Consider the following 24,085-nt stretch of genomic DNA (forward strand, 5'->3'; position numbering starts at 1 on the left):
ACTAATTTGCATATTGCAATTTTACTCAGCTACTCTTAGTGGACAACATATGCAAATTTTGCACGGTTTGGCTTACTTTTGAAAGAGTTATCGCTATTTTTGTGATTTTTCCTTAATTTATGATAACCAGTGTAGAAAGCTAACTGTTCAATGTAGACTGTCTATCGAATTAAGCGTGTTCAAATCAAAGTGGGTGTGTCTATTGAGGTAGGCATGTTCGGGTCATGTCCGTGATCCACCAATGTGGGGGAAGGATCTTTCCGACGTTGTCAACCTTCATTTATGAAAAGGTACCCCAACATAAAATTGAGTTAACATGTCTTATATACTAGTGAATTATAATTGAATAATTGTAATGGTAAACACGCTACAGATCTGCCATTCCACAGGGATGATGTTGTATCATATGCCAGGTAGTGGCTTGTGAGCTATTGAACTATTTCTACATCTTTCAGATCCATCTTAACTTGGTACCATCTTAACTTGGAATTGAAGAAGACACACAGTGCGCATTACGAATCTCACCGCCATTATCAAACCACTGATCTTGAAATCGTCGGCTTTGATCTTCATGTCCCCTTGGACAACTACTTGTTGTTGCAAAAGTTCTTTACTCTTTTACATAACATGGGCAAAAACAGTTGTGTTTCACTAAATTGACCATGCAGAATATAAAAATATCCAATCACCTGCAATTAGAAACCAATTTGATGATTTTAAAAACTTATACAAGCTATTTGCTAACTTTAAATATCCTTCTGCTGTTCAGACTTTAAAATTAACAAATAGTTAATTTGACTAATAGATAAAATCTTACAAACTTATCCCACCCCCAGAAAAAATGCAATGCAAATTTTTAATATTTCACTATTTTCTTTCGCTAAAGTGGTCATTTGTGCATTTTAAATCTTCCTTGTAAATTTTCACACTTGTGCAGTTTGTTAATTAACTTTGATATTTTTGCATGAATAATTTATTTAAAAGTGTGTAACTTGTATTTTTAAATGATGGACGAGTGTATAGGAAATGGAACCTTATCCTATATGACTATTCTGTTTTCCCGCTTACACCTCTACTACCACATTAAACCGGACAGTCAACAGAAAATCTTCTATAATTACTTTTAATTGATATTTGATAATTATAATGCATAAAAAGTACTTAATTAATATCTATTAAGTACCACATTCTAAATTGATGTGTTATTCTTTTTAGTTGTTTTCACTATAGTGACTGCCCTTCTCATGAACCTTGCTTGTCTTCGAGCCTCAACAATTCTTCACAATGACATTCTGAATCACATAATGCATGCATCGATGTCATTTTTTGACACAACTCCTTTGGGAAGACTGTTAAACAGGTTCTCTAAAGATATTGATACAGCTGATGTCACTATTCGATTCAACATAAGAATGCTACTTATTATGTCATCCAGAACTTTAGGTGCGGTCATCATAATTTGTTTGGAAACACCAATATTTATTGTGGCTGCAATTCCTCTTGGTATTTTATATTATTTCCTGCAGGTAGGCAATTTTATAGTTATTGGAAAGCATTTGTCTTTTTTTATTTGTTTCAATCGACTATTGATTCAGTGTTTTTGCTTTTAAAAAAAGTTTTTCAATGTTTTTATAGGTGTGGGAACAAAGCTCAGGCCTCCCAGCACTCCTATATTTCCTATTAATCTGGAAAAATTTCTATATTTCCTATTTTTTCCTATATTTTCTATTTTATCTCTATTTTTTCCTTAATTTTCCCTTATAATCCTTTCTCAACATCCGATTTGCGCTACCAACACACAATGAAGTAATCGACCAATTAAAAAAGTCTTCTAGTTTGTTTACTTTGGCTTTCGACAAAACCACAACAAGCCAAATTAAGAAGCAACTGAACATATATATCAGATTTTGGAGGGAAGAGTGCAATTAAGTTGTTAGTTCTTATCTAAATTCAGTCTTTTTGGGGCATGCAGATGCCAATAAAATCTGTTGTAATAATGTGATCTGTTTTAATTTAGTCTCTACTAAATTAAAACAGATCACAAATTGCCGCTAAGTAAACTTTTAATGCTTAATATTGATGAACCGAATGTAAATAAGCCAGTTGCTGAAGAATTAAACGAGAGACTGACCCTGGAAAATTTACCAGAACTTGTAGATTTTGGGACTTGTTCCCTTCACAAAGTTCATAACTCATTTTCTAAAGCCTTTATCATCAATATTAAGCATTAAAAGTAAACTTTTAATGCTTAATATTGATGAACCGAATGTAAATAAGCCAGTTGCTAAAGAATTAAACGAGAGACTGGCCCTGGAAAATTTACCAGAACTTATAGATTTTGGGACTTGTTCCCTTCACAAAGTTCATAACTCATTTTCTAAAGCCGTATCTTTTCTTTCACTTGATTTAGATTAGTTTTCAAATGACCTTTTTGGTTTTTTTTTTTTTATTAAGTGCAGCAAGAAGAGAAGATTTGAAAGAACTGCAAAGCCTTCTCAATTTAGAACAAAAATTTCTTTTGGTGCAACTTTAATTCTCGATGGCTTTTACTTGGTCCTGTACTAAACAGGATTATTTTAGTGTATCCTGCATTGAAGGAGTATTTTATAAATTTTATGTTCAGGCAATTCAAGGTATCTGAGAATTGTTAAGGAGTTAAAGATCCTGCATTTTTAGCGGTTATTGAATTTGTTTTTTTGTTTTTTACAATTCCAATTTTGGATTCGTATTTAGCAATTTTTCAAACAGAAGGACCTCTGGTGCATCTTTTGTACAACAAAACCAATGAATTGTTATGAAATATTATGGTCAAATTTGTGAAAGAAAACTTGGTTGCTATGAAAGAAGGCTGTTTTAAAGCTTAAGGAACCAGACTATAAGCATCTCAGATTTGAATTTAAAAAATTCCTTGTAATATTGACAAATTCTATATGAGAAAATCTCCCCATTTGTAATAATTTCTTAAAGGATATGGAAGTGTTGCACCTGATCATGAGGAAAGACTCCTCTGATATTGCTGTTACGAGACTGGGCAAAAAAATGAAAACTCGTCATCTTATAGATAAATAAGTTGACACAATTGTCAGAGAATGGCAAACGCATCATTTGGGTGGAGATATCAACAAACTCTGTGATCAGTTCACTTCTCTCATTCATTCTGAAATTTTTGCTGTTAAGTATGAAAGAGTGGACAGTTATTGGGCCAAAGTGCTCAAACTAACTGACAAATACACTGGTGTACAAAAGTACAAAAACTTATCTTTGTTGGTAAAATCCTGCCTCTCTCTTTCACATGGCAATGCAGATGTTGAGAGAGGATTCTAAGTCAACAATGCAATTTTATCACCAGAAAGATCTTGTTTGTCTGAAAAAGCAATTATTGGCCTAAGATTAGTTAAAGATGCGGTTCGGAGGCATGATAATAACATTTTAAATATTCCTATAACTTTCTTATTATTGAACTCTGTAGCTAAAGCACATTCGGCATATAAGGAAGATAAAGAAAAAGAAGCTGCCCAAGTTAAGATAGATGCTGAAAACGATCTTTATCAGAATCGGAACAATTGCGCAAAAAACAAAAGACAGAAGCAAAATAAAAGTAGCGTGATTTAAAAAATCATGTGAAATTCTTAAAAGATGAATTAAGTCTTTTCCAGAATTTGCTGCAGGAGAGTAAAGTCCTCCTACAAACAGCATTAAAAACTAAAGACTTGAATGAAATGAGAATTGCTCTTGCAGTCATGTAATCCGCAACTAATCAGGTTAAAATATTAACTGAAATGCTTGTTGAAGCTAATAAAAAATAACAATTCTGCGTATATGTATTGATTCTAACTGAGTTGTTTACTCTTAGTATATTCTAGTGTATTATATTTCTATTTGTATACACTTTGTTCTAAATTTTACTTCAAGTTGCACTTATTTTCTATTGTATTCATTAAGTTCAAGTGTTGCCAAGGGCGCCGGCAGCGGAGTGCAAGGGGGTGCACTTGCACCCCCCTGGCTTTTTTTTTAAACAATTAAAGAGCATAAAATTTTTTTATTAAAAATATTTTTGTTCAAAAACAAATAATTAAGTAATTATTGATACATAACAATTAAATTTTTTTTAATCAAACAAGAATTGTAATCGTCTTGTTAACTTAATCTCTCGTGAGACATTGTAGACCGATTCCATGTTTTAATATGTCGCATTGTACTAAAAGTGCATTCAATAGTGCACGTAGTAGCTGGAAGAGTTAGGCCAATTTTGATTGTCTCCGCTACAGATGGATAAAACGGTGTGGCCTCAATAACTAAATCGATGTATTCGAGGGATTCATAAGAATTTTCTCTATTCCTCCATATTTCGTACCACGTAGATTAGTACTTTTTTAAAAAAAATATCTTGTTAAAAATGAAGAAATGTATTTTGAAAAAATTTAACAGATGAAAGTATATGTAATAACAAAACAAAATGCAATAACAAAATATTTTTAAATTTTTTTTTTTTTTGGGGGGGGGGGTAGTTTGTTAGAGGGTTGCACCCCCTTTTATATAATTCTGCCGGCGCCCTTGAGTGTTGCAAAGATGAGGAGTTAACTGTTCATATAATATTAATTAGTATTACCGGCATTATTACTAAGAAACTTTTTTTCTTAAAACTAATGCTATGTAGTGATGAACTTAATTCTTTTTATTCAGATTTTCTATTTGAAACCTTTTATTGGTTCTCAAAAAATTTTAAAAATATAATTACTTTATTAATTATCTATATATTTATTCTTTCATAAATGTATAACACTATATTCTGATATAAGTCTACGGTTTACGCAAATATATTAAGGAATATATTCCAACCTGTCCTGAACAAGAAAGCTAAAATTTAGCTACAATCAGTGTTCTTTTTTTGTCTCCAGTTAGATTGTCTAATCAAACATTAAGTTTTGAATAACACATAAATGAAAGTTGTACATGTTCTATGCAAATTTTGAGCTTATATTATTTTAAACTAAATATTAGATTCTTATATTATTTTCAAAACATTCCTATAAAATTCCTATAATTTCTTAAATGAATTCCTATATTTCCTATTATATTTTTGCTCTGAGTCACTTCTAGGCCTGTTAAATCTAAACAATGAGAAAAGAGCACCAAATGATGTCTATGGAGCATAGCATTAAAAAGTACTTAAAGGTGCTTATTTTCAAATTTTTTTTAAAAAAAACCCTTAAAGGTGCTTTTTTCATTGAGTGTTTTTGAAAAGAGCTTAATTTTCTCTTTTCCAAAATGAGATTTTATTTTTCTTTTACCATGAAAATTTTTGCCATGTATTATGCAAAACCCTGCTTTTCACATTGTTCTATTCAACGTTTTCATAATTCATTCAACCACAATCTATTTCAACGTACCGTCGGTACGATCATATGAAACCGTCAATCATTTTACATGTTTGATGAACTTGCAAGTCCGCATGTGCGTCTACAAAGCTGGGTTCGGAGAGGTTATTGCACACTCATGTACAACTGTTGCATTTTGCTCTATATCAGGCTTCTATTCAAAATATTCTCTATATCAGGCTTCATTTTATCCCCTGAAATCGAACCGAAAAATCTATCTTTCTTAATCTCAATCTTTTTGTTGGTCACTGATATAATCAAGAATACAGTTCTTTGTCAAAAAGTAGTTATTTTATCATGATCATGTAAACTCTTTAAAAATTATTATCCATTTTGTTAATGTATATAGTGCTTAAAAATATTTTTAAAGTGCTTTAAAAGTACTTAAAAGATGCTTATATTTTGTTGAAAGATTTAGCTATGCACCCTAATGTCCCCTAAATAAACAAGACCATTTCAGTTCTGTAATGAAAAGCCTTCTTCAGTATCAAATTACAGGATGAAAAAGAAAAACACTGAGGCACTGAAGAAATTACAAACAAGCTACAATAGGGAAAAAAGGATAGACTAATAGAGTTGGGGAAACAATCCAACCAGATAATCAAACAAATTTCTTATTTTTTATATTTAAAATTAAATCCTATAAAGTAATGTTGTCCTCGTGAACTATCTTATGGGAAATAATACATTAATTTCCTGCCTTTGAGAAACTGAGCTTTATATATTTGCTTGTGTATTTTTAGAAATTCTACATACCAACTTCTCGGCAGCTGAAGAGATAAGAGTCGACCACTTGTGCTCCTGTTTATTCCCATTTTTCAGAGACTGTTACAGGTGCCACTTGTATTAGAGCTTTTAGAGCAGATCAGCAGTGTATGACCCATTCAAACAACCTTGTAGATATCAATAATGAATCTTATTATCCAAGTCTTGGAGCTAGCAGGTCTGAAGAATTTTTTTTTTTTTTTTTTTTGAAAAATTTTTTGCATTTAGTTATGTCTCAAATCTAATAGAACTATTTTTGAGCATTTGTAATTACAATATAACCATTTAATTTTCGTTATATAGTTCAAAGAATTTATAATTTGCAATATAGTCATAGATAAAGTGTTACCATAGTTTCTGATGTACAAGTCAACCCTGTATTCAAACAAGTCAACCATGTTGAACTTTTAAATGGTTGATTTTGGGAGCGTTTGGTGTACAAATTAATTCTACAATTTACATTGGTTAAAAAAACAAAATTTGTAACCGAATGCAAAAGTGCCTAATTTTTCTGGATTGGAAAAAGACAGTTCTAACGTAATTGGAAAACTTCTTAAAACATTTTGTCTTTTCAATTTATTGGATTGTACCTAAAAGGATATTTTTCCGGCTTTAAGAGAAGGAAGAAGTGAAATAACTTATAGAATGGAACCTTAACTTTGATATGTAAAAAAAAAAAAAGAATTATTATATCAAAGTTTTAATTGTGCTATAGTAGCATTACTTTTATGTTTGTATTTACCTTACTTACTGTGCTAAGAGTCAAATTTCTGGGGGGGGGAGGGAATATTTATGCCCAAATGTGTTACCAGTAAAAAAGTCAAATCACAACTATCTTTGCAATTTAGGAGTTCAAAAAGTTGATTTATAAGCCAGAAAATATATTAGTATACCTGGTTAGTATGTTTTTTATACAGACTATTTGTGCTCAAAATATGTCGGAAAGTAATAGGCTACGAACTCATCTGTGCTAGTTCATGTTTAAGCATAAAGGTAACAACACAAAAAATAATTTTTTTTTTATAAAATGTTAAAAATTTTAAATAAAAATATAGGAGGTTACTTTTAATAAAATTTATTAAAAAATAGATAAGATAAAAAATCAGAAAAAGTTAATATCAAATTAAAAATGTGTTTATCGAGTTAATTCTACTACTTGAAGTATCATAAATAATATGATATGAAATTTTCATTTGCATTTTGTGATCCATTAACACAAATTATTTGTAGGTGGTTGGCTATTCATTTAGAGTTTTTTGGATATACAGTTGTTTTCTTAGCTGCTCTTTTTGCTATTTTGACAAGAGATACTTTGAGTCCAGGTATTGCTGGGTTATCAGTCAGTTATGTTCTACAGGTAATATTTTTATTAATTAGTTCCATCTAGTATAATTCTCCCTCGTAGATTGTTCTTTTAGAAATTTGTAATTGCATCAGTACAAAAAGTAGCATTACAAGCTCTGATTGTTTGTTTGTTTTTTAATTAGTTTTGCTTTTCAGATATATTGAAAAAAATTTTTGATTTGTTTTAAAGTGAATTTTAATGGAAACAATATTTAATAACATTTACCGATATTGAAAATGTATAACAAAAAAAAATACCTCTTTTAACATCAGGAAAAATAAAGAATAATATCCTAAAGCCAGAACCAGTCATTTTAGTGCTAATTGAGTATTTTTAAAACCTCACATAACATATTCAGTTCATGCTCTTTAATTGCATCTGGTTGCTAAATTATTATTTTTTTCAAATTTTGTATTTAACAGTGCAGTATTACTAGTAGTAACTCTACAGCATATTCTGTGCTTACAGCCTGTCGTTATAGTATTTGTTTAATTCTACAGTCCACAGATGGCGCTATGCGCATCCTAATTAATTATTCATTGAGCTTGAGAAAATAAATAGTGTATGTGTATCGATTCCTGTGTGTGGAGTGTTTTAATGTTTTCGATGTATATTTCAATATTCTAAGTTCATCTCCGATTCCAGTAAATTGTGGCAAATTCTAACTGAATTGTGAGATATCTAAACGTTCCACCTTAAATTTTATAGTTCCAAGTCCATACAACAACCGAGTCAGGTAAAAATTTATGACACATTCTTTTTCCCGCTATTTGCTAAATCAGTCAGGAGGTTACTTTTAATAAAATTTATTAAAAAATAGATAAGATAAAAAATCAGAAAAAGTTAATATCAAATTAAAAATGTGTTTATCGAGTTAATTCTACTACTTGAAGTATCATAAATAATATGATATGAAATTTTCATTTGCATTTTGTGATCCATTAACACAAATTATTTGTAGGTGGTTGGCTATTCATTTAGAGTTTTTTGGATATACAGTTGTTTTCTTAGCTGCTCTTTTTGCTATTTTGACAAGAGATACTTTGAGTCCAGGTATTGCTGGGTTATCAGTCAGTTATGTTCTACAGGTAATATTTTTATTAATTAGTTCCATCTAGTATAATTCTCCCTCGTAGATTGTTCTTTTAGAAATTTGTAATTGCATCAGTACAAAAAGTAGCATTACAAGCTCTGATTGTTTGTTTGTTTTTTAATTAGTTTTGCTTTTCAGATATATTGAAAAAAATTTTTGATTTGTTTTAAAGTGAATTTTAATGGAAACAATATTTAATAACATTTACCGATATTGAAAATGTATAACAAAAAAAAATACCTCTTTTAACATCAGGAAAAATAAAGAATAATATCCTAAAGCCAGAACCAGTCATTTTAGTGCTAATTGAGTATTTTTAAAACCTCACATAACATATTCAGTTTATGCTCTTTAATTGCATCTGGTTGCTAAATTATTATTTTTTTCAAATTTTGTATTTAACAGTGCAGTAATACTAGTAGTAACTCTACAGCATATTCTGTGCTTACAGCCTGTCGTTATAGTATTTGTTTAATTCTACAGTCCACAGATGGCGCTATGCGCATCCTAATTAATTATTCATTGAGCTTGAGAAAATAAATAGTGTATGTGTATCGATTCCTGTGTGTGGAGTGTTTTAATGTTTTCGATGTATATTTCAATATTCTAAGTTCATCTCCGATTCCAGTAAATTGTGGCAAATTCTAACTGAATTGTGAGATATCTAAACGTTCCACCTTAAATTTTATAGTTCCAAGTCCATACAACAACCGAGTCAGGTAAAAATTTATGACACATTCTTTTTCCCGCTATTTGCTAAATCATTTGGTCAAGTCTCGCCGGAACCCAGCTGAAATATTCTAATTCAAAATTCCTGACTTGTTGTTTCAGCAAATATTTTTTCTAAAATATTGTCATAATTCAATAAAAAAGTAACATTCGAATTTTATTCATATGCTAAGCTTTAAAACGAAAGAAATGTTCGAAGTGTAATATTTCAAATTCCAGTGTATTCAAAAGGGTTTAATCTGCTTAAATGTGCTTATTTGATTGATTAATTACTTATATGCTAAATTACTGATGTATTCTGCCATTGTCATTCCTGTAATATAATTTACAAAAAACTTTCGTTTTCCCCTTCCCTTTTATTATTGTTTTCTTTTCGTTTATACCACTGTAATTCTTTTTGCAATTTCGCATTCTCCCCCGTTCACGTTCACAGGCGTCAGTGGAATCATTTTGTTTGGGCTAGACAGTTAGACTTTAATAAACAACTCTGTTCTGTGGTTTTTGATTTAATAAATTATTTTTCTTATTCTAATATATTCTAATGGATATGGAAGCCTTGTTAAAGAAAAAAAAGAGTGTTAAATCTTCGATTACTAAATTGCAAAAGAAAACAGAAGAGGAAATTGGGAATTTAAACAATGCGGGTTTATTGGCTCGTAAAAATAGATTTTTGGAATTTAGAACTGAGGCAAAAGATATTTTAGATTCTATTATAAGTATTTGCGAGGAAAAGGATGAGGAAACTTATTCTGCGGAAAAGGACGACATTTTAGATGCGTTAGAGTCAGTACTTGTCGATATCGACACCCGGCTTTTGCCTCCCGTAGTGAATTCCAGTTTTGAGGTTAAAAACCAAAGTTCTGGCCAAGCTTCTGCCTCATCTCAGTTTGCTGAAGTGAAACTTCCTACGTTATCTTTACCTACATTTTCTGGTGCAAATGAGGAGTGGCTTGCCTTTTCCGATCTTTTTGAAGCTGCAGTTTCGAACAATCAAAATTTGACGGGAGCGCAAAAATTGCAATATTTAAAGGGGAGTTTAAAATCAGATGCTTTAAAAATCGTAAACTCTTTATCCATTACCAATGATAATTTCGAAATCGCTTGGAAATTGCTAAAAGATAGATACTTTAACAAAAGAGAAATTATGTCCTCCTTAATGAAAAAGTTTATCAATATAACGCCCTTGAGTGGAGAATCATCCACACAAATTTTAAATTTGATAGATTCCACTAAGGAATTCGTAAGAATGTTAGAGTCCCTGGAATACAAGGTTGATCCAACTACAGATACCCTTTTAATGCACATGATATTGTTCAAGCTTGATGCAAATTCAAGAACTTGGTTTGAGAGAACCTTTCAAACTGATGTCATTCCAAAGTTGGACGAACTGTTGCAATTCCTTGCAACACAAGCTAGATCTATCCCGAGTTCAACTACTAAGAGATACATTCAAAGAAAAGTGACTTTGGTCGCGTCTAACGCCCAGTCACTATGTCCTCTGTGTAATGGAGATCATAGATTGTCGAAATGTGATACGTTCTTAAAATTATCCGTTCAAGGTCGTTTAGATTTCGTTAAATCGAATAATGTTTGTTTTAACTGTTTAACTCGATTTCACAGTGTGAAAACTTGCAACAGCAAGTTTAGATGTAAAAGGTGCAAAAAACCCCACCACTCTTTACTTCATATCGAAAATGTTAGCGATAGGGGAAAACAGGGTGCTATAAATAAGTCAAATTCTAGTGAACTTTCTATCAACGCTCCTGTGTTTTCGCCTGCCCTTATTCCAAGTACTAGTCAATTAAGTGATAATTCTAGAGTGGTAGATGTTACATCGTGTATTTCGGGTGTGGGGCCAGACGTTCAAACTCTCCTCTGTACTGCTCTGATTCAGGTGAGAGATATTTGGGGTAACTATCAGACCTGTAGATGTCTTCTGGACAGCGGTAGCCAGGCTTCGCTTATTACAAATGAGTGTATTGAGAAATTGGGCTTGCAAAAGGAAAAGGCCAATGTTCGCATTTCGTGCTTAGGCGCATCCAATACGCGTACAAATGGGGTTGCTGAGATTCAATTCACCTCACATTTTTCATCTCAAAATTCCTTTCATGCATCCGTCTATGTGATTAACAAAATTGTAGGCATGATTCCACATCACGACTTAGATTCCTCAATGCGTGAATTATTTGGGGATATTTCTCTGGCTGATCCAGCATTTTACAAGAGTGCTCCGATTGATGTACTCCTTGGTGTTGACCTTACTTTGCCATTGCTAAAGGGTCAAACATTATCGTTAGGTAAGGATAAGCCATTTGCCATTCGTTCAGAACTGGGTTGGATAATTGGTGGTAAGGCAAATTCTGGTGGTCAAAATTCTCTACATGTCAATCATATTCAGTTAGAATCGGATCTTCTAATCAATAAATTCTGGGAATTAGATTCTGTACCATGCGTCAAACCCTTAACTTCTTTAGAAGAGGCTTGTGAAGATCATTTCGTAAAGACACATTCTAGGGATGAGAATGGCAGATACACAGTAAGGTTGCCTTTTCACACTTCTCCCTCGTTACTTGTCTCTTTTCAGGCAAAAGAGTTCTCTTTTTTTTAAAAACAGTCATAAATTTTTAAGTACCAGGACTACCAAACAGTGGGCACCACTAATAAAACAAGATGATAAAAACAATAAGCTCATTAAAATTTAAGGATCTGTGTTTCAACTTCACGTTTTTTGCAAGATAAAAAATTTACTTATAATAGTACATATATAAACACGGAGATAATGTATTATATTGAGTCTTTATTTATACTGTATTTCCTTTTTTTTTCCTTAAAATTTTCTTCTTAGTTTAAGATTTGATAGATATTTTTAGTAAAGGCATTTAAAAAAAAAGGCATCTTTTTTTGTAAAGGCATTTAAAAAAAAAAACAATTTTTTTCCACTTTATTTATCAAGCTTCAGAGAAGAAAAACATGTGTTGTGCTATTTCAATATTTATAACTTATGTAATGCAGATATTATATTTCAAGTCAAGCATATTAATTGTTTTCAGTTATTATGTTTATAAATATCTACTCTAATAATTCTTTAAAAAAATAATAAAAGTTAAATTTGTGAAAAATACAAGGAAAATGTTGCAATTTTTACATAGCATTTATTTGGCAATTAGTTTTCAAAGAAAAGTTATCCTGGAAATTTCCTCACATATTTTTATTTTTTGTTTATAAGGAATTTTTTAAGAACAAAGTAAATTAGAATAATCAAATATTCTAAAAAGTATTAAATTAAAATTGTTTTGAAAAGCTTGTGATTTAAATTTATAATATATATGTATTTACTTATGCTTGGTATAAGTGAAGCTGTGCTTTGTCTCGAAATTGAGATACCTTAACATCCATAACTTCTCTGACCGATAACTAGCTGATGTAGAAGCACTTTACTTTTTAACAAATGTTCTTACGTTTTACTAATTCTTGCAATGAAAATGTCAGGGGCTGTTGGTATTTAAGATAAAATTATTGGCATAAATATAGTTTTTAAATGGAACAATCTCTTTTAATTTTTTGATTAATCCAATAAATGTTATTTTTGCTATTTCTAAATTCAATTCCATATTTGATTACTTAATTTTAGTATTCTATAACTAAGCTTATTTTTCAAATAAATAACAAATAAGAGTTTTCCATTTTTATTCAGCGTGGCATTGTAGGCCGTACAGGTGCAGGAAAATCATCTTTGACTCTAGCTTTGTTTCGCATTGTTTAGGCTGCTGGTGGAAAAATCTTTATTGATGGAGTAGAAAATGCAAAACTTGGCCTCCATGACTTGCATTCTAAGCTGACAATCATTCCTCAGGTATGTATTAATTTTTAATTTTACTTATATACTTATTAAAAAAATTTATATTTTCCTGAAATAGATAAAGGAGTTTTTTCCACTTTATTTACCAGGTTCTAAAAAATGCAATTATATTATAGTAATGTATAAAACAAAATGTTGTATATATTACAGCACTCTCCTTCCAATCGGGGAACCGGGTCCACATTTAACAGTTGACTTGCTACTTATGATTGCGACATTGTCCTCATTACGCTGTTGCTTCTCAGTCTTAATCACTCACAACGTATACACTCGACTGCTAATAGTCAACACAGGCTCGACCTTAAACTTAATACAGCTCTCACGACCAGCACTAAAAAAGCACTGAGATCTTAATACAGCTCTCCCGGCTTCTCACTAAACAGCAATGAATCAACTAGTGGTACAACTGTGTACGGATGTTGCTATAAAAGTAGTTGTTTTCATCCAGTCCAAGAAAGATATCTAATTTAAATTTTTAACAAAATTTAGAAAATTTCAGCAATTTATGCTAACATTAACAGTTATCCTCTTTTTGTACTGAATTTCTTTATCTTCATTACTACTCCTGTGGCCCTTGGGCACAAATGGTTAAAGCAAAAGCTTCTACTTTAAGCATTTTTAAATCGTTTTAAATAAGGTCAGAAATACCAGCTCACAAACTTGTATGAAGTGTATCAGTGTCCAGTATTAGTTATCCGTATAAAAAAAATAAAGTAAAAAAAATTTTGATCGCATTTATGCAATCACCCATTGGTCAAATGTTTTTTTCTTTCTTTTTTTTCTGGATAGACTTTAATGAATGCCTCAACTGCATCAATTGATATGTTTGTCTACTTATGGTTCAATAGGCTAGATTAGTTTTCAATATTTCTACACCTATTAATTCTCTTTATACTTTCTTTAGTGTTGGTCAAAGGCAGTTAGTGTGCTTGGCCAGAGCATTGCTACGTAAAAGCAGAGTTCTTGTTCTTGATGAAGCTACTGCAGCTGTTGATGTTGAAACAGATGAGCTCATACAATCTACTCTCCGTACAAAATTTACTGACTGCACAGTTTTAACTATTGCACATAGACTAAACACAATCATGGATTATGACAAGTAAGTTTTTATTTTTTATGATTTAAACTTTGTTGAATATTATTTCTGATGTAAGTTTATTTATCTTAATTGATAGAGCACAGATCGTAAATGTTTGAATCAATGAAAATAAAAAGAAAGAAAATGATAATTTACAATCAGCCTATATTTTCTGCTACTTTGTTCACAACTTCTTGTAATTTAAATCTAACATACAGGTGCAGTTTCTTCAAAAAAAGAAACTAAATTCAGTGTTTAGACAGCCCATTGAGGGCCATGGCCCATTGTGCCCATTCCAGTTATCTTGCCTTTGGACTTCAAGATGCAGTAGCAAATGTTCTGGATGGGTGATCAGCAGATCATTAAATTACATTAAAATAGCTTTCTCTAAGTCAATAAAAGTTCAATTTTTAACAATAATCTTTAGATGATATAAAGTTATGATAATTTAGATAAATAAAATTACTAGTTCAGAGAAAAATATGATTTTGGGTGTCGTTATAGCATTTTCTAGGATGTAAGGCTGACCACAGTATTCCCTCCTCTCCGAAAGTGTACGTTATAGATGAGAACTAAGAAAAAGAAATCTAAAATATCTAGCATTAATTACTTCAATTTCTTTTCCTTGCTTACCACAAAGAGTGTCTGCTTTTGCATATTTTTCTTAGCTCAATATTAAACTGAAATATTTTTAAAATTCTGCTTATTTGATTTACATTTGAATCAAGTTAATAATTAAAAAGCAACTATAGTTTCTCAATATAATTACGTTGTTTAAAATCGAAATAAAGTGTTTTAAAGATTATTTATAAGACTGTTAAAAATTAGTTAGTGGCATTAAGTACCAAAAATAATAAATTGTAATTTAAATGGCATGCTATTCAAAAAATGTTCGCCACCTGTGCTCTGAAGCAATCCCTTCAGTAGGAATGGTAGAATTAACACTAAAAGACTTGTGTTGCATTGCTGAAAATCTCAAATAGCATTTGCGCCTTTGCATTGCTGCAAAAAGCAGCAACTTTGAAACAAATTAAGTTTACTTATTAGTAAAAGTCTGCTCTTATTTGTTTTGATTTTATTTATTTTTACTAAAGTGATATTAAAATTTTTTTTTTTTTTTTTTTTTTTTTCTTTTTAAGCATACTCTGAATTTAGTTTTTTCCTAGTCTACTTTCTTTTTCTGTAACTTCAGAAATGTTTTTTTTTTTTTTTTTTTTTTTTTTTTTTTTTTCAGAATTTTATAGAATAAACTTGAATTTAGTTAAAATAATGATCAATATAAATTTTGTAATTTTTTACTCTTTTAGATTATTACAAATTAAATGTTTTGGTTTCATTAAAAACATTATTGGTTAAACATTCAGACCGAAAAAGAATTTTATTTCCTCCAGGTTAATTTGAGGAGAATTATGTGTCAACAATTCCCATAATCATTCAGTAACTAATTATTATTATTATTTTTTTTTTTACTTTATTTTATGCATTAAAATATATTCTATTGAACTTAATTGCTGAAATTTAAGGTTCAAAGTATTTACAAAAATGTCAAAGTTTACAAGATTTTCAAAGCTTAAGTTATAAAAATAGTTATTACCTTAATAATAGTTATAACATAATAGTTACAACTTAAAATTCAGTAACTAAGTCTTATAGAAAACATTTCAATCAATAAACTGAGACAAAAATTATTCAAAAATATTAATTAGTTACAGAATAAATAAGGAAATTTCAGATAATTCACTGTAGGTTCACACAGCCCTTATGAAAAAATCGAGGTATAAACGAGGTATATTTTAAAGGTATAAAGGAGGTTGTTATTTAAATACGTCGTTAAGGTTGAAAAGGGTGCAAATGAATACCTCAAAATCAACTTCAAATATGCCTTAAATATACCTCCAGAGGTATATATGTTTCAACTTGAGGTGTTTAATTTTACATTTGTGGAGAGGTGGATATTTACTACTTTAAAGTGCTTCATTTTCAACCTTAGGTTATTACTTATCAGCCTGAAGTATATTTTTTTACACTTGTGGAAGTATTTATTCAACAACCTAAGGTGTGTCATTTTACACTTCAGCTTATTATAAATCTACCTCAGGTGTATTTTGTTTGACATCAGGCAATTGTTTTTTAACCTCAGGTATATAATTTTATGCTTGTAGAGGTATATTATTTATCAACCTGTGGTGTGTCATTTTACACTTCTGGTTGTTATAAATCAACCTCAGGTGTATTTTGTTTTACCTCAGGTAATTATTTTTCAATCTCAGGTATATAATGTTATGCTTGTAGAGGTATATATTTATCAACCTATGGTGTGTCGTTTTACACTTCTGGTTGTTATAAATCAACCCCAAATGTAATTTGTTCTTCCTCAGGTAATTATTCTTCAACCTCAGGTATATAATTTTATGCTTGTAGAGGTATATATTTTTCAACCTAAGGTGGGCCATTTTACACTTCTGGTTGTTATATATCATCCTGAAGTGTATTTTCAATACTTGGAAAGGTTATTTTTAATTAGTGCCATGTTTTCCATGTTCTACCTTAAGTTATTATTTTGTAACCTCAAGTATATATTTTTGTATTTTTAGAAGTATTAATTTATCAACCAAAGATGTTTTTTTTAGTACTTACGAAGGTGAGGTGTTATACGGACCACCTAGTTTATTAATTTTTAGACTCACTATATAAAAAATATAATATATATATAAAGATATTATATATATTATATGAAGAATAATGCATATCATTACATTTTTTTCACTAGTAGACATCTTTTATCAACCTGAAATTTTTAATATTAAACCTTCGGCAGTAATTGCTTCTTTTGTTAAGCTATAAAAGAAAGTTTCAATTGCATAATTCTTCTATAATCTTAATAGATTGATTTAAATCATCTTAAAATAACACTTATCCAAATTCTACAGATAGTAAAAATTATTTATGGGACCCATACTTCGTATTTTTAGAAGATAGTTGTCTAAGGTGCTTGAATTTTTAAAGCTATAAAACTACAAATTCAAATAATTAGTCAGCTGAAATTCAAAGTACTTTTATTTAAAACTAAAATTTCACTTTTTTTACAAACCAACAATATTATTTTAAATACTGTTTCCGTCTACATGTTGAAACTTGTAATTATTGGAACCTAAAAGGAAAAAAAATATAAATTAGTAAGAAAGTCATATTTACAATAATAGTGGCAGGTTTTAAAATATTAGAAAGTATTTTTTTTATGATTTAAATTAACTGGATGAAATTAATTTTCCTTTTCAGATAAATAGTATTACTCTTCTGCCATTTCTATTCAATCCTCGTAGCTAAAAAGCATGACATGTATCACAGCCACAAAATAAAATACACTGAAGACAGTATTACCATTAACGACATTTACAGAAATTCAAATATGCAGGGTGTTTATAAAGTCCCGGACCCATTTTGATGTTTAATAACTCATAAAATAATAAAGATAGATTAAAATTAATAACATAAATGGTTAGATAGACTCAAAAAGTTTCATGAACCTTGTCAATGAACTTCCACGTGTGCCCCCTTCGTCGCACGGAGAATATCAAGTTGATAGTCGATTTCACCCCAGGTAGCGGCAAGCATGTCGGCATCCACAGAGGCTATTGCGGTTGTAATTCTGGCTTTAAGGTCATCAATGTTCGACGCGATCCTCCTGTAAACATTGTCCTTCATAAATCCCCAAAGAAAAAAGTCCAGCGGAGTTATATCAGGTGATCTGGGTGGCCAAGGAATTGGACCTCCTCGCCCATTCCATCTTCCTGGAAAATGGTTATTCAAAGAACTACGAACGATGATACCCCAATAAGGTGGTGCACCATCTTGTTGCAAAAAGACATGTGGCTGAAGCTCTTCTAGTTGTGGAAATACGAAGTTTTCCAACATGTCTAAGTATACGACTGATGAGACTGTCTTTTCTGTAAAAAAGAAAGCTACCTGGCGTGAAATTGACTATCGACTTGATATTCTCCGTGCGACTAAGGGAGCACACGTGGAAGTTCATTGACAAGGGTCTTGAAACTTTTTGAGTCTATCTAACCATTAATGTTATTAATTTTAATCTATCTTTATTATTTTATGAGTTATTAAACATCAAAATGGGTCCGGGACTTTATAAACAACCTGTTTAATTACAATCTTATTATGCTATTTTAACACTTTTTATTTTTCTATACATCTTTAACATTATGGTACTTGTAAGTTTAATAATTAGATTTTATTCCTTTCTTTTTTAAAAATCTTTAAACTCAATAAACCTAGTCTATATTTTTAAACTTTTTGTCAGACTTGATGAAACTAACAGCTTTTTTTTTAATTTTTGACGCTGATTCTGAAAAGGACTTATGTTATTGTCAATCACATCAGAGTTTCTTGAAAAATAGTTATTTTAATAATTTTTAATCAATGTAATCAAGAATCCACAATTGTTTAATAAATCAAAATTTTAAAGTTATGTACCAATTTTTATTCTTTTTTTACACTCAATCGAATAGAACAAATTACAAGCTGATAAGGAGCATTTAAAGTTGTGAATAATTTTATGTGAGGAAATTGTCTAAGAGAGATTGATTTGAAATAATACTTTAAAAATAAATTGAGTATAATATCTCCTATATAACTTATGATACCGAGCAGAATAAAGCTAATAGTCAATTGTTACAAACACTTGTTTAAATATAAATACACATCCCATAGGATGAAATTCAAAATAATGCATATTACTTTCAACAATAAATGTTTTTATTTGTAATTGATTTTATTCAATTCAGGATTAAAATTGCATACTATACTGACTTATTTCTAAAAAATTTAAGATTTCCGAAATTCGCACATTTTTGAAGTAGTGAACCATAAACAGCTGCATGAAAAAGCTCGTCACCTTGAAACAAATTGTCATATAAACTTGAAATCGGATTTAATTTAATTCTGCTTAATGTTCTAATAAGTGATAACAATCTGCTTAGTAAATAATTAACGTGGGTAAAATGCGAGAAAATAACCTGTAGTGAAAATAGCAGTTTTGTCATCAAACATGAAGAAGTGAGCTAGTACAGTTACTAGTTTTCAATTATCAAATATCTAGCAAACTATTGTTATCAACAATTATATAAATTCTGTAGTTTATTAGGAGAGATTACTTTTTCTTTTAGGTATAAATTCAGAACTATTTCCTAGGGGAAGGCTGAGCAGTAGCTTGCTAGTCTCTGCTTCTGCGCCGCTGCGCATGTGCTATTTACAGCCTAGGCCATTTGAGCAATATCAGGGAACGGTGGATAAGCTCTGTAAATATATATATATATATATATATATATATATATACAATAACATAAACTTTGCAACAAATATCCAAACGATAAGCATACAGCTATAGTAGAATTTCAAAGCAAAATTGCTATTTTTAAAAATCTTTACATTTTCAATGATTTATTTATAAGAGAAATTATGAACATTTTTCTCAATTAATCAGCGTGCATACTGCTACGTTAAAACATATACATTTAAGCAAAATAAAAAGAATAATTCTATTTGAATGAACTACAAGCAATAAAATATACTGTGCATAACCTGCTGTAGCGATTCACCAGTAACGTTACCCTAAACAGGGACGAGAAATATTTCGGTTATTCTCTCTTATTGCTAAGCCTACAACAATAGCCTCTAAGAATATCCTCCAACTTAAATTATTTAAGATCAGGACGCGTCGTTAAAACAAAAATAATAAAATTTAAGTTTGAAAATTGAAGCATGTTTGATTAAAACTGATAAAACTAAATTAATAAATGTCAAGCGCACTTACCGAATTTCGAATAGACTTTCGATTGTCAACACACATGCCATTTGCCGGCTCGCATGGAACTCTGGGAAGTGAGCTAGTTAATATGAAGTGTACTTTAAGCAACCTTAAAACAAGCTTAGGTATAAATAAAATGACTTCATACACCTCAATAAATAACTCACTCTCTTTAGTTGAAATAAGGTTGATTTTTTTATACCACATAAATATCTCTTTTGTGAATTTAAAATTTTGAAGTGAATTTAAAACGACCTCAAAATAAGCTTAGGTATAAATAAAATGACTTCATATACCTCAATAAATACCTTTTTCTCGTTAGTTGAAATAAGGTAAAAATTTTTGTACCTCAAAAATACCTCTTTTGTTACAAGTGTAAGAAAATAAACCTGGTATACCTTAAAAATCACATTATCAGTCTGGATGTTTTGAAGTGAATTTTAAACAACCTCAAAACAAGCTGAAGTATATATAAATCAACTTCGTACACCTTAATTACAACCTTTACGAGGTATAATTTTTATTGCTGTTTTCTCTGCAACCTTAAATATACCTCAAATATACCTCAAAACAACCTTAATACCTCAAAAATACCTCAAATCAACCTTAAATATACCTTAAATTTTCATAAGGGAGAAGCAGTGAAATAGTTTTTCTGTTTGAAGACACCCTTAAGCATAATTCACTACACAAAAAATTTATTCTGTGATTATTGATGCCTTTATGATATTGATACAAGCTCATTTTAATATTTCAGGGTTATTGTATTAAGTAAAGGAGAAATTGTAGAAATGGATTCACCAGAAAACCTTCTTAAAAATGAGAATTCTATATTCTATGGAATGGCAAAAGATGCTGGACTTGTTTAATTGAAGAAAAAAAACTTTCTTTATGTACATTGTGATACTTTTATATTTAAATAAATTTTACATCTAAACAGGCGATAAGTCACCTAAGATGCCTGTAATGCTGCTATACAGTATTTCCTCCGCTTTTGAGTGTATATGAAAAATTTTAAATTGTACGACTACTTTGACTGCTCTCATTCTACACAGAGCTGATTTTGATTTTTTAAAACTTACGGTTCTTAAAGTCTTTTCTAAATAAGAATAAATATTTATCTTTTTAAATGATGTATAAACTTAATGAGTTCGTTCTAGTTAAAAAAAATTCAACAAAAGGAAATCAAAATATTTTTGTAAGATCTAAATATTTTTGAACATGAAAGAAAAACTTTTGAGTTGTCTTTAGATGTATTTAAATTATTTCTTATTGACTACTTATTTACTTTTTTTCCAATATGTAAATAGGTTTTTATTTTTAAAAAAATATTTGAAACTCTTTCAAACTTGTTTAGTTTGTGACTAGAAATGTAGTTGAGTATATTTTGTTTTTTTCTTACTATTCTTTGAAGAAAATCGTTGATTTTTGACTCATGAGTTTTCGAATTTTATGAAGTTTTAGATGTATAAGCTGTCATTTGCACTTAGATTTAATATATATCCTAATTTAATATTAATTAGCTAACTAACTCCCAGCTTTATTTGATGTCAGAGTCTGCCTCTTGCAGCTTACTTAGACTCAGTGCCAAATATTGTTGTTAGAATGATATAATTAACAGTTATAGTAAGTATTTATTGTGTACATTGTTTCAATTCTACTTTTGGAAATTTGATAATTACTATTATATTAAGTTGAGCAATTTACTTACTTAGATTCTTAAATTATATGATTAATATAACAATTTAATGTAACAACATATATATAATTCAAAGTTACACAAAGTTAAACTACTAAGAATTGCTTTTTTTTTTCTCAATACATAGTTTATTTAAAATTTATGAAACCATGTGAAGAATTTACTAATGTAGAATTAAAAACTTTAAATCAAAGAGAAAGAATATATCTGAGTATAGTAAATATTTGAGTTATGCAACAGTCTAATTCCATTTTAGGAAATTTAATAATTATTTTATTGAGTTAAGCAATTTACTTACTTACGTTCTTAAATTATGTTACTGATATTTGGAAATGTAACAATTTAATGTAAAAACATGTGTTTAGTCATAATTCAAAGTTTACTTAAAATTTACGAAGTCGCATGAAGAATTTGCAAATGTAAAATTACAAACTTCAAATTAAAGAGAAAGAATAAAGTAGTTTAAACCCTTTGCCTTCCTTTGAGTATTCTGATCATTTCTAAACTTTAGCTGATTGCTTTACTGCTATACAAACTTGTTTTCCCAAACTATGAGTTAGAAATGCTTAGTAGGGGGAAATTGTAGCAAGTTGTAATGTATGGAGAATTATTTTGAAAAATATTTGTTGTAAATAAATTTAATTGAAAAAAAAATTATTATATTAAAAAGATCTCTCTCTCCTTTTAATTTACGCAAATTGTTATCATAATTCCACCTTGTTTTTTAATAACGTAAATGTACTCTATATTATATATTTGCACAAACTTTTTGAAGGAAAAAAAAGACCACAAATAAAAATTTGCTTAAAAATGTGGAAAACTTTTAGTTTTTAAACTTTAAATAAGTACCTCTACATTTTGAAAGACTTTAATCAAATAATTCAATTTTTTTCTAATTTTATTGAAATTAGTTTTAAAAATCGTTATAAAAAATTTTATATAACTTTTTCATGGTTGCTACTCTATGGGGAGAATGGGGAAAAACTGGAAAATAAGGCAATTTAAAAAATCATCTGAAATAACAGAAAATATGCAGAGAATTTTTAATTTATACTTACAAAATGGGAAAATGCAGGTAACTGTATTTCTTATTTTTGTTTTTTAAAAAAATACCTACCTTTCAAAAGCAATCTATGGGGTATTGTTCAGCTTTGCTATCTCATTTTTATAGTGTTATTTGTTATATGTATGTTGAGATGTTTCTAATTTCTCTAAGTTTTCTTAAAGCTAGTATAGTTATCCTAATATAGCTCACACAAGACCACAGTAATTGTGTGTTTCCTCTCAATATATTGTGTATAGGAAAATCACTTGGAATGTTTTAGTCAGATTTGAGTGGCAACCCTGTTTTTAATGGTTAATTTTTTTACTGCTAGTTAGGGTCTGCGCATTAATCACTTGAGGGCTGCAGGTTTTACACCCCAATTATATTAAGTATTGTATTATGAAAATATAGTTTTTATATATGTGTGTTAGTTATAACTGTTAAAAGTTATGTTGCAGTTAAATGTTGAAATTTTCTCATCTACAGTTTTGCCTTTCTTTCAGTGCCTGAAGCTACAAAGCTCACTTAAAAAACAATACATCGCTCAATAACATAAAGTTATTTTCTTATGATTTATTATAGACTGTTTCATTTTACAAAGGACTTAAATGATCATTTTATATCTTGTAAATATCGTATGAAATTTTATTTATGCTTTGGACTGTGTTATTTTTTTTGAAGTTTATTTTAAATGTAATGTGTACATATAGTCCATTTTCGACAGATATCTTTTAGAGTTTTGTAAGTTATACTTAAAATTTTTAGTTTGTACTTTATTAAGCATTAATATATTTGTTTAAAAAACTGTATTTAAATCCATCCATCAATTTTTTCTCAAACTGTGTGGCTTAAAAACGAATCATTTCAGTATTGTTTTGTAATTTTTGTAAATTCAAATAAAATTTTTATTTAGAATGTGTGATTTTCTTTCTTTTTTTTTAAATTTAAATCTCATTTAAGAATATGCTATTGCTTTTTTAGTTTTCTTTCACAACTCAACTACTTTTTTTTTTCTCTTGGCAAATATTTAATAATTTCGTTAAACATTTTTAGTCTAAGGTTTCAGTTTTTAAATCTTTGAAAATCTTCTTTTTTTTTCAGCGTTTATGTTGAAAGATTTTTTCGAACAATCGAATAAGTTTAAGTTCAATGAAAACAAACTAATAAATTGAAAAGAAGAAAAAAACAGCATTAAATCAGAATTCTCCCAAAATAACAATTATAATTGTTGCATAATTGTACTGTATTTTTAGCCAAGCTTTAATCTAGTTGT

At 29.5% G+C, this 24,085-nt stretch overlaps 2 protein-coding genes across 6 annotated transcripts in view; both read left to right on the forward strand.

The window, feature by feature from the left end:
• The window catches only part of LOC147804142 (uncharacterized), a 61,848-nt gene extending 60,398 nt beyond the window's left edge, over positions 1-1,450 (forward strand). For all 4 annotated transcript variants that reach the window (XR_015429273.1, XR_015429274.1, XR_015429275.1 and 1 more), the window contains one exon: positions 1,216-1,450. The gene's annotated coding sequence lies outside the window, so the exon portion shown is untranslated. The remainder of the gene's footprint in view (positions 1-1,215) is intronic.
• A 4,705-nt stretch (positions 1,451-6,155) lies between these two features.
• Positions 6,156-23,714, forward strand: LOC107447979 (ATP-binding cassette sub-family C member 3). 2 transcript variants are annotated; one of them, XM_087152039.1, is made up of 5 exons: positions 6,156-6,321; positions 7,374-7,500; positions 8,450-8,576; positions 13,074-13,163; positions 20,826-23,714. In XM_087152039.1, exons 2-5 carry the CDS (start codon positions 7,490-7,492, stop codon positions 20,841-20,843), a joined length of 246 nt encoding a protein of 81 aa, XP_087008165.1. In that variant the 5' UTR covers positions 6,156-6,321; positions 7,374-7,489; the 3' UTR covers positions 20,844-23,714. The 2 variants fall into 2 exon arrangements, with proteins under 2 accessions (XP_087008165.1, XP_087008164.1); XM_087152038.1 differs by lacking the exon at positions 20,826-23,714 and adding an exon at positions 14,074-14,262.
• The last annotated feature ends 371 nt before the right edge of the window (positions 23,715-24,085 follow it).

This window comes from Parasteatoda tepidariorum, chromosome 9 (assembly GCF_982258835.1).
Source record: "Parasteatoda tepidariorum strain Cologne lab strain chromosome 9, Ptep-v5.0, whole genome shotgun sequence".
NCBI lineage: Eukaryota > Metazoa > Arthropoda > Arachnida > Araneae > Theridiidae > Parasteatoda > Parasteatoda tepidariorum.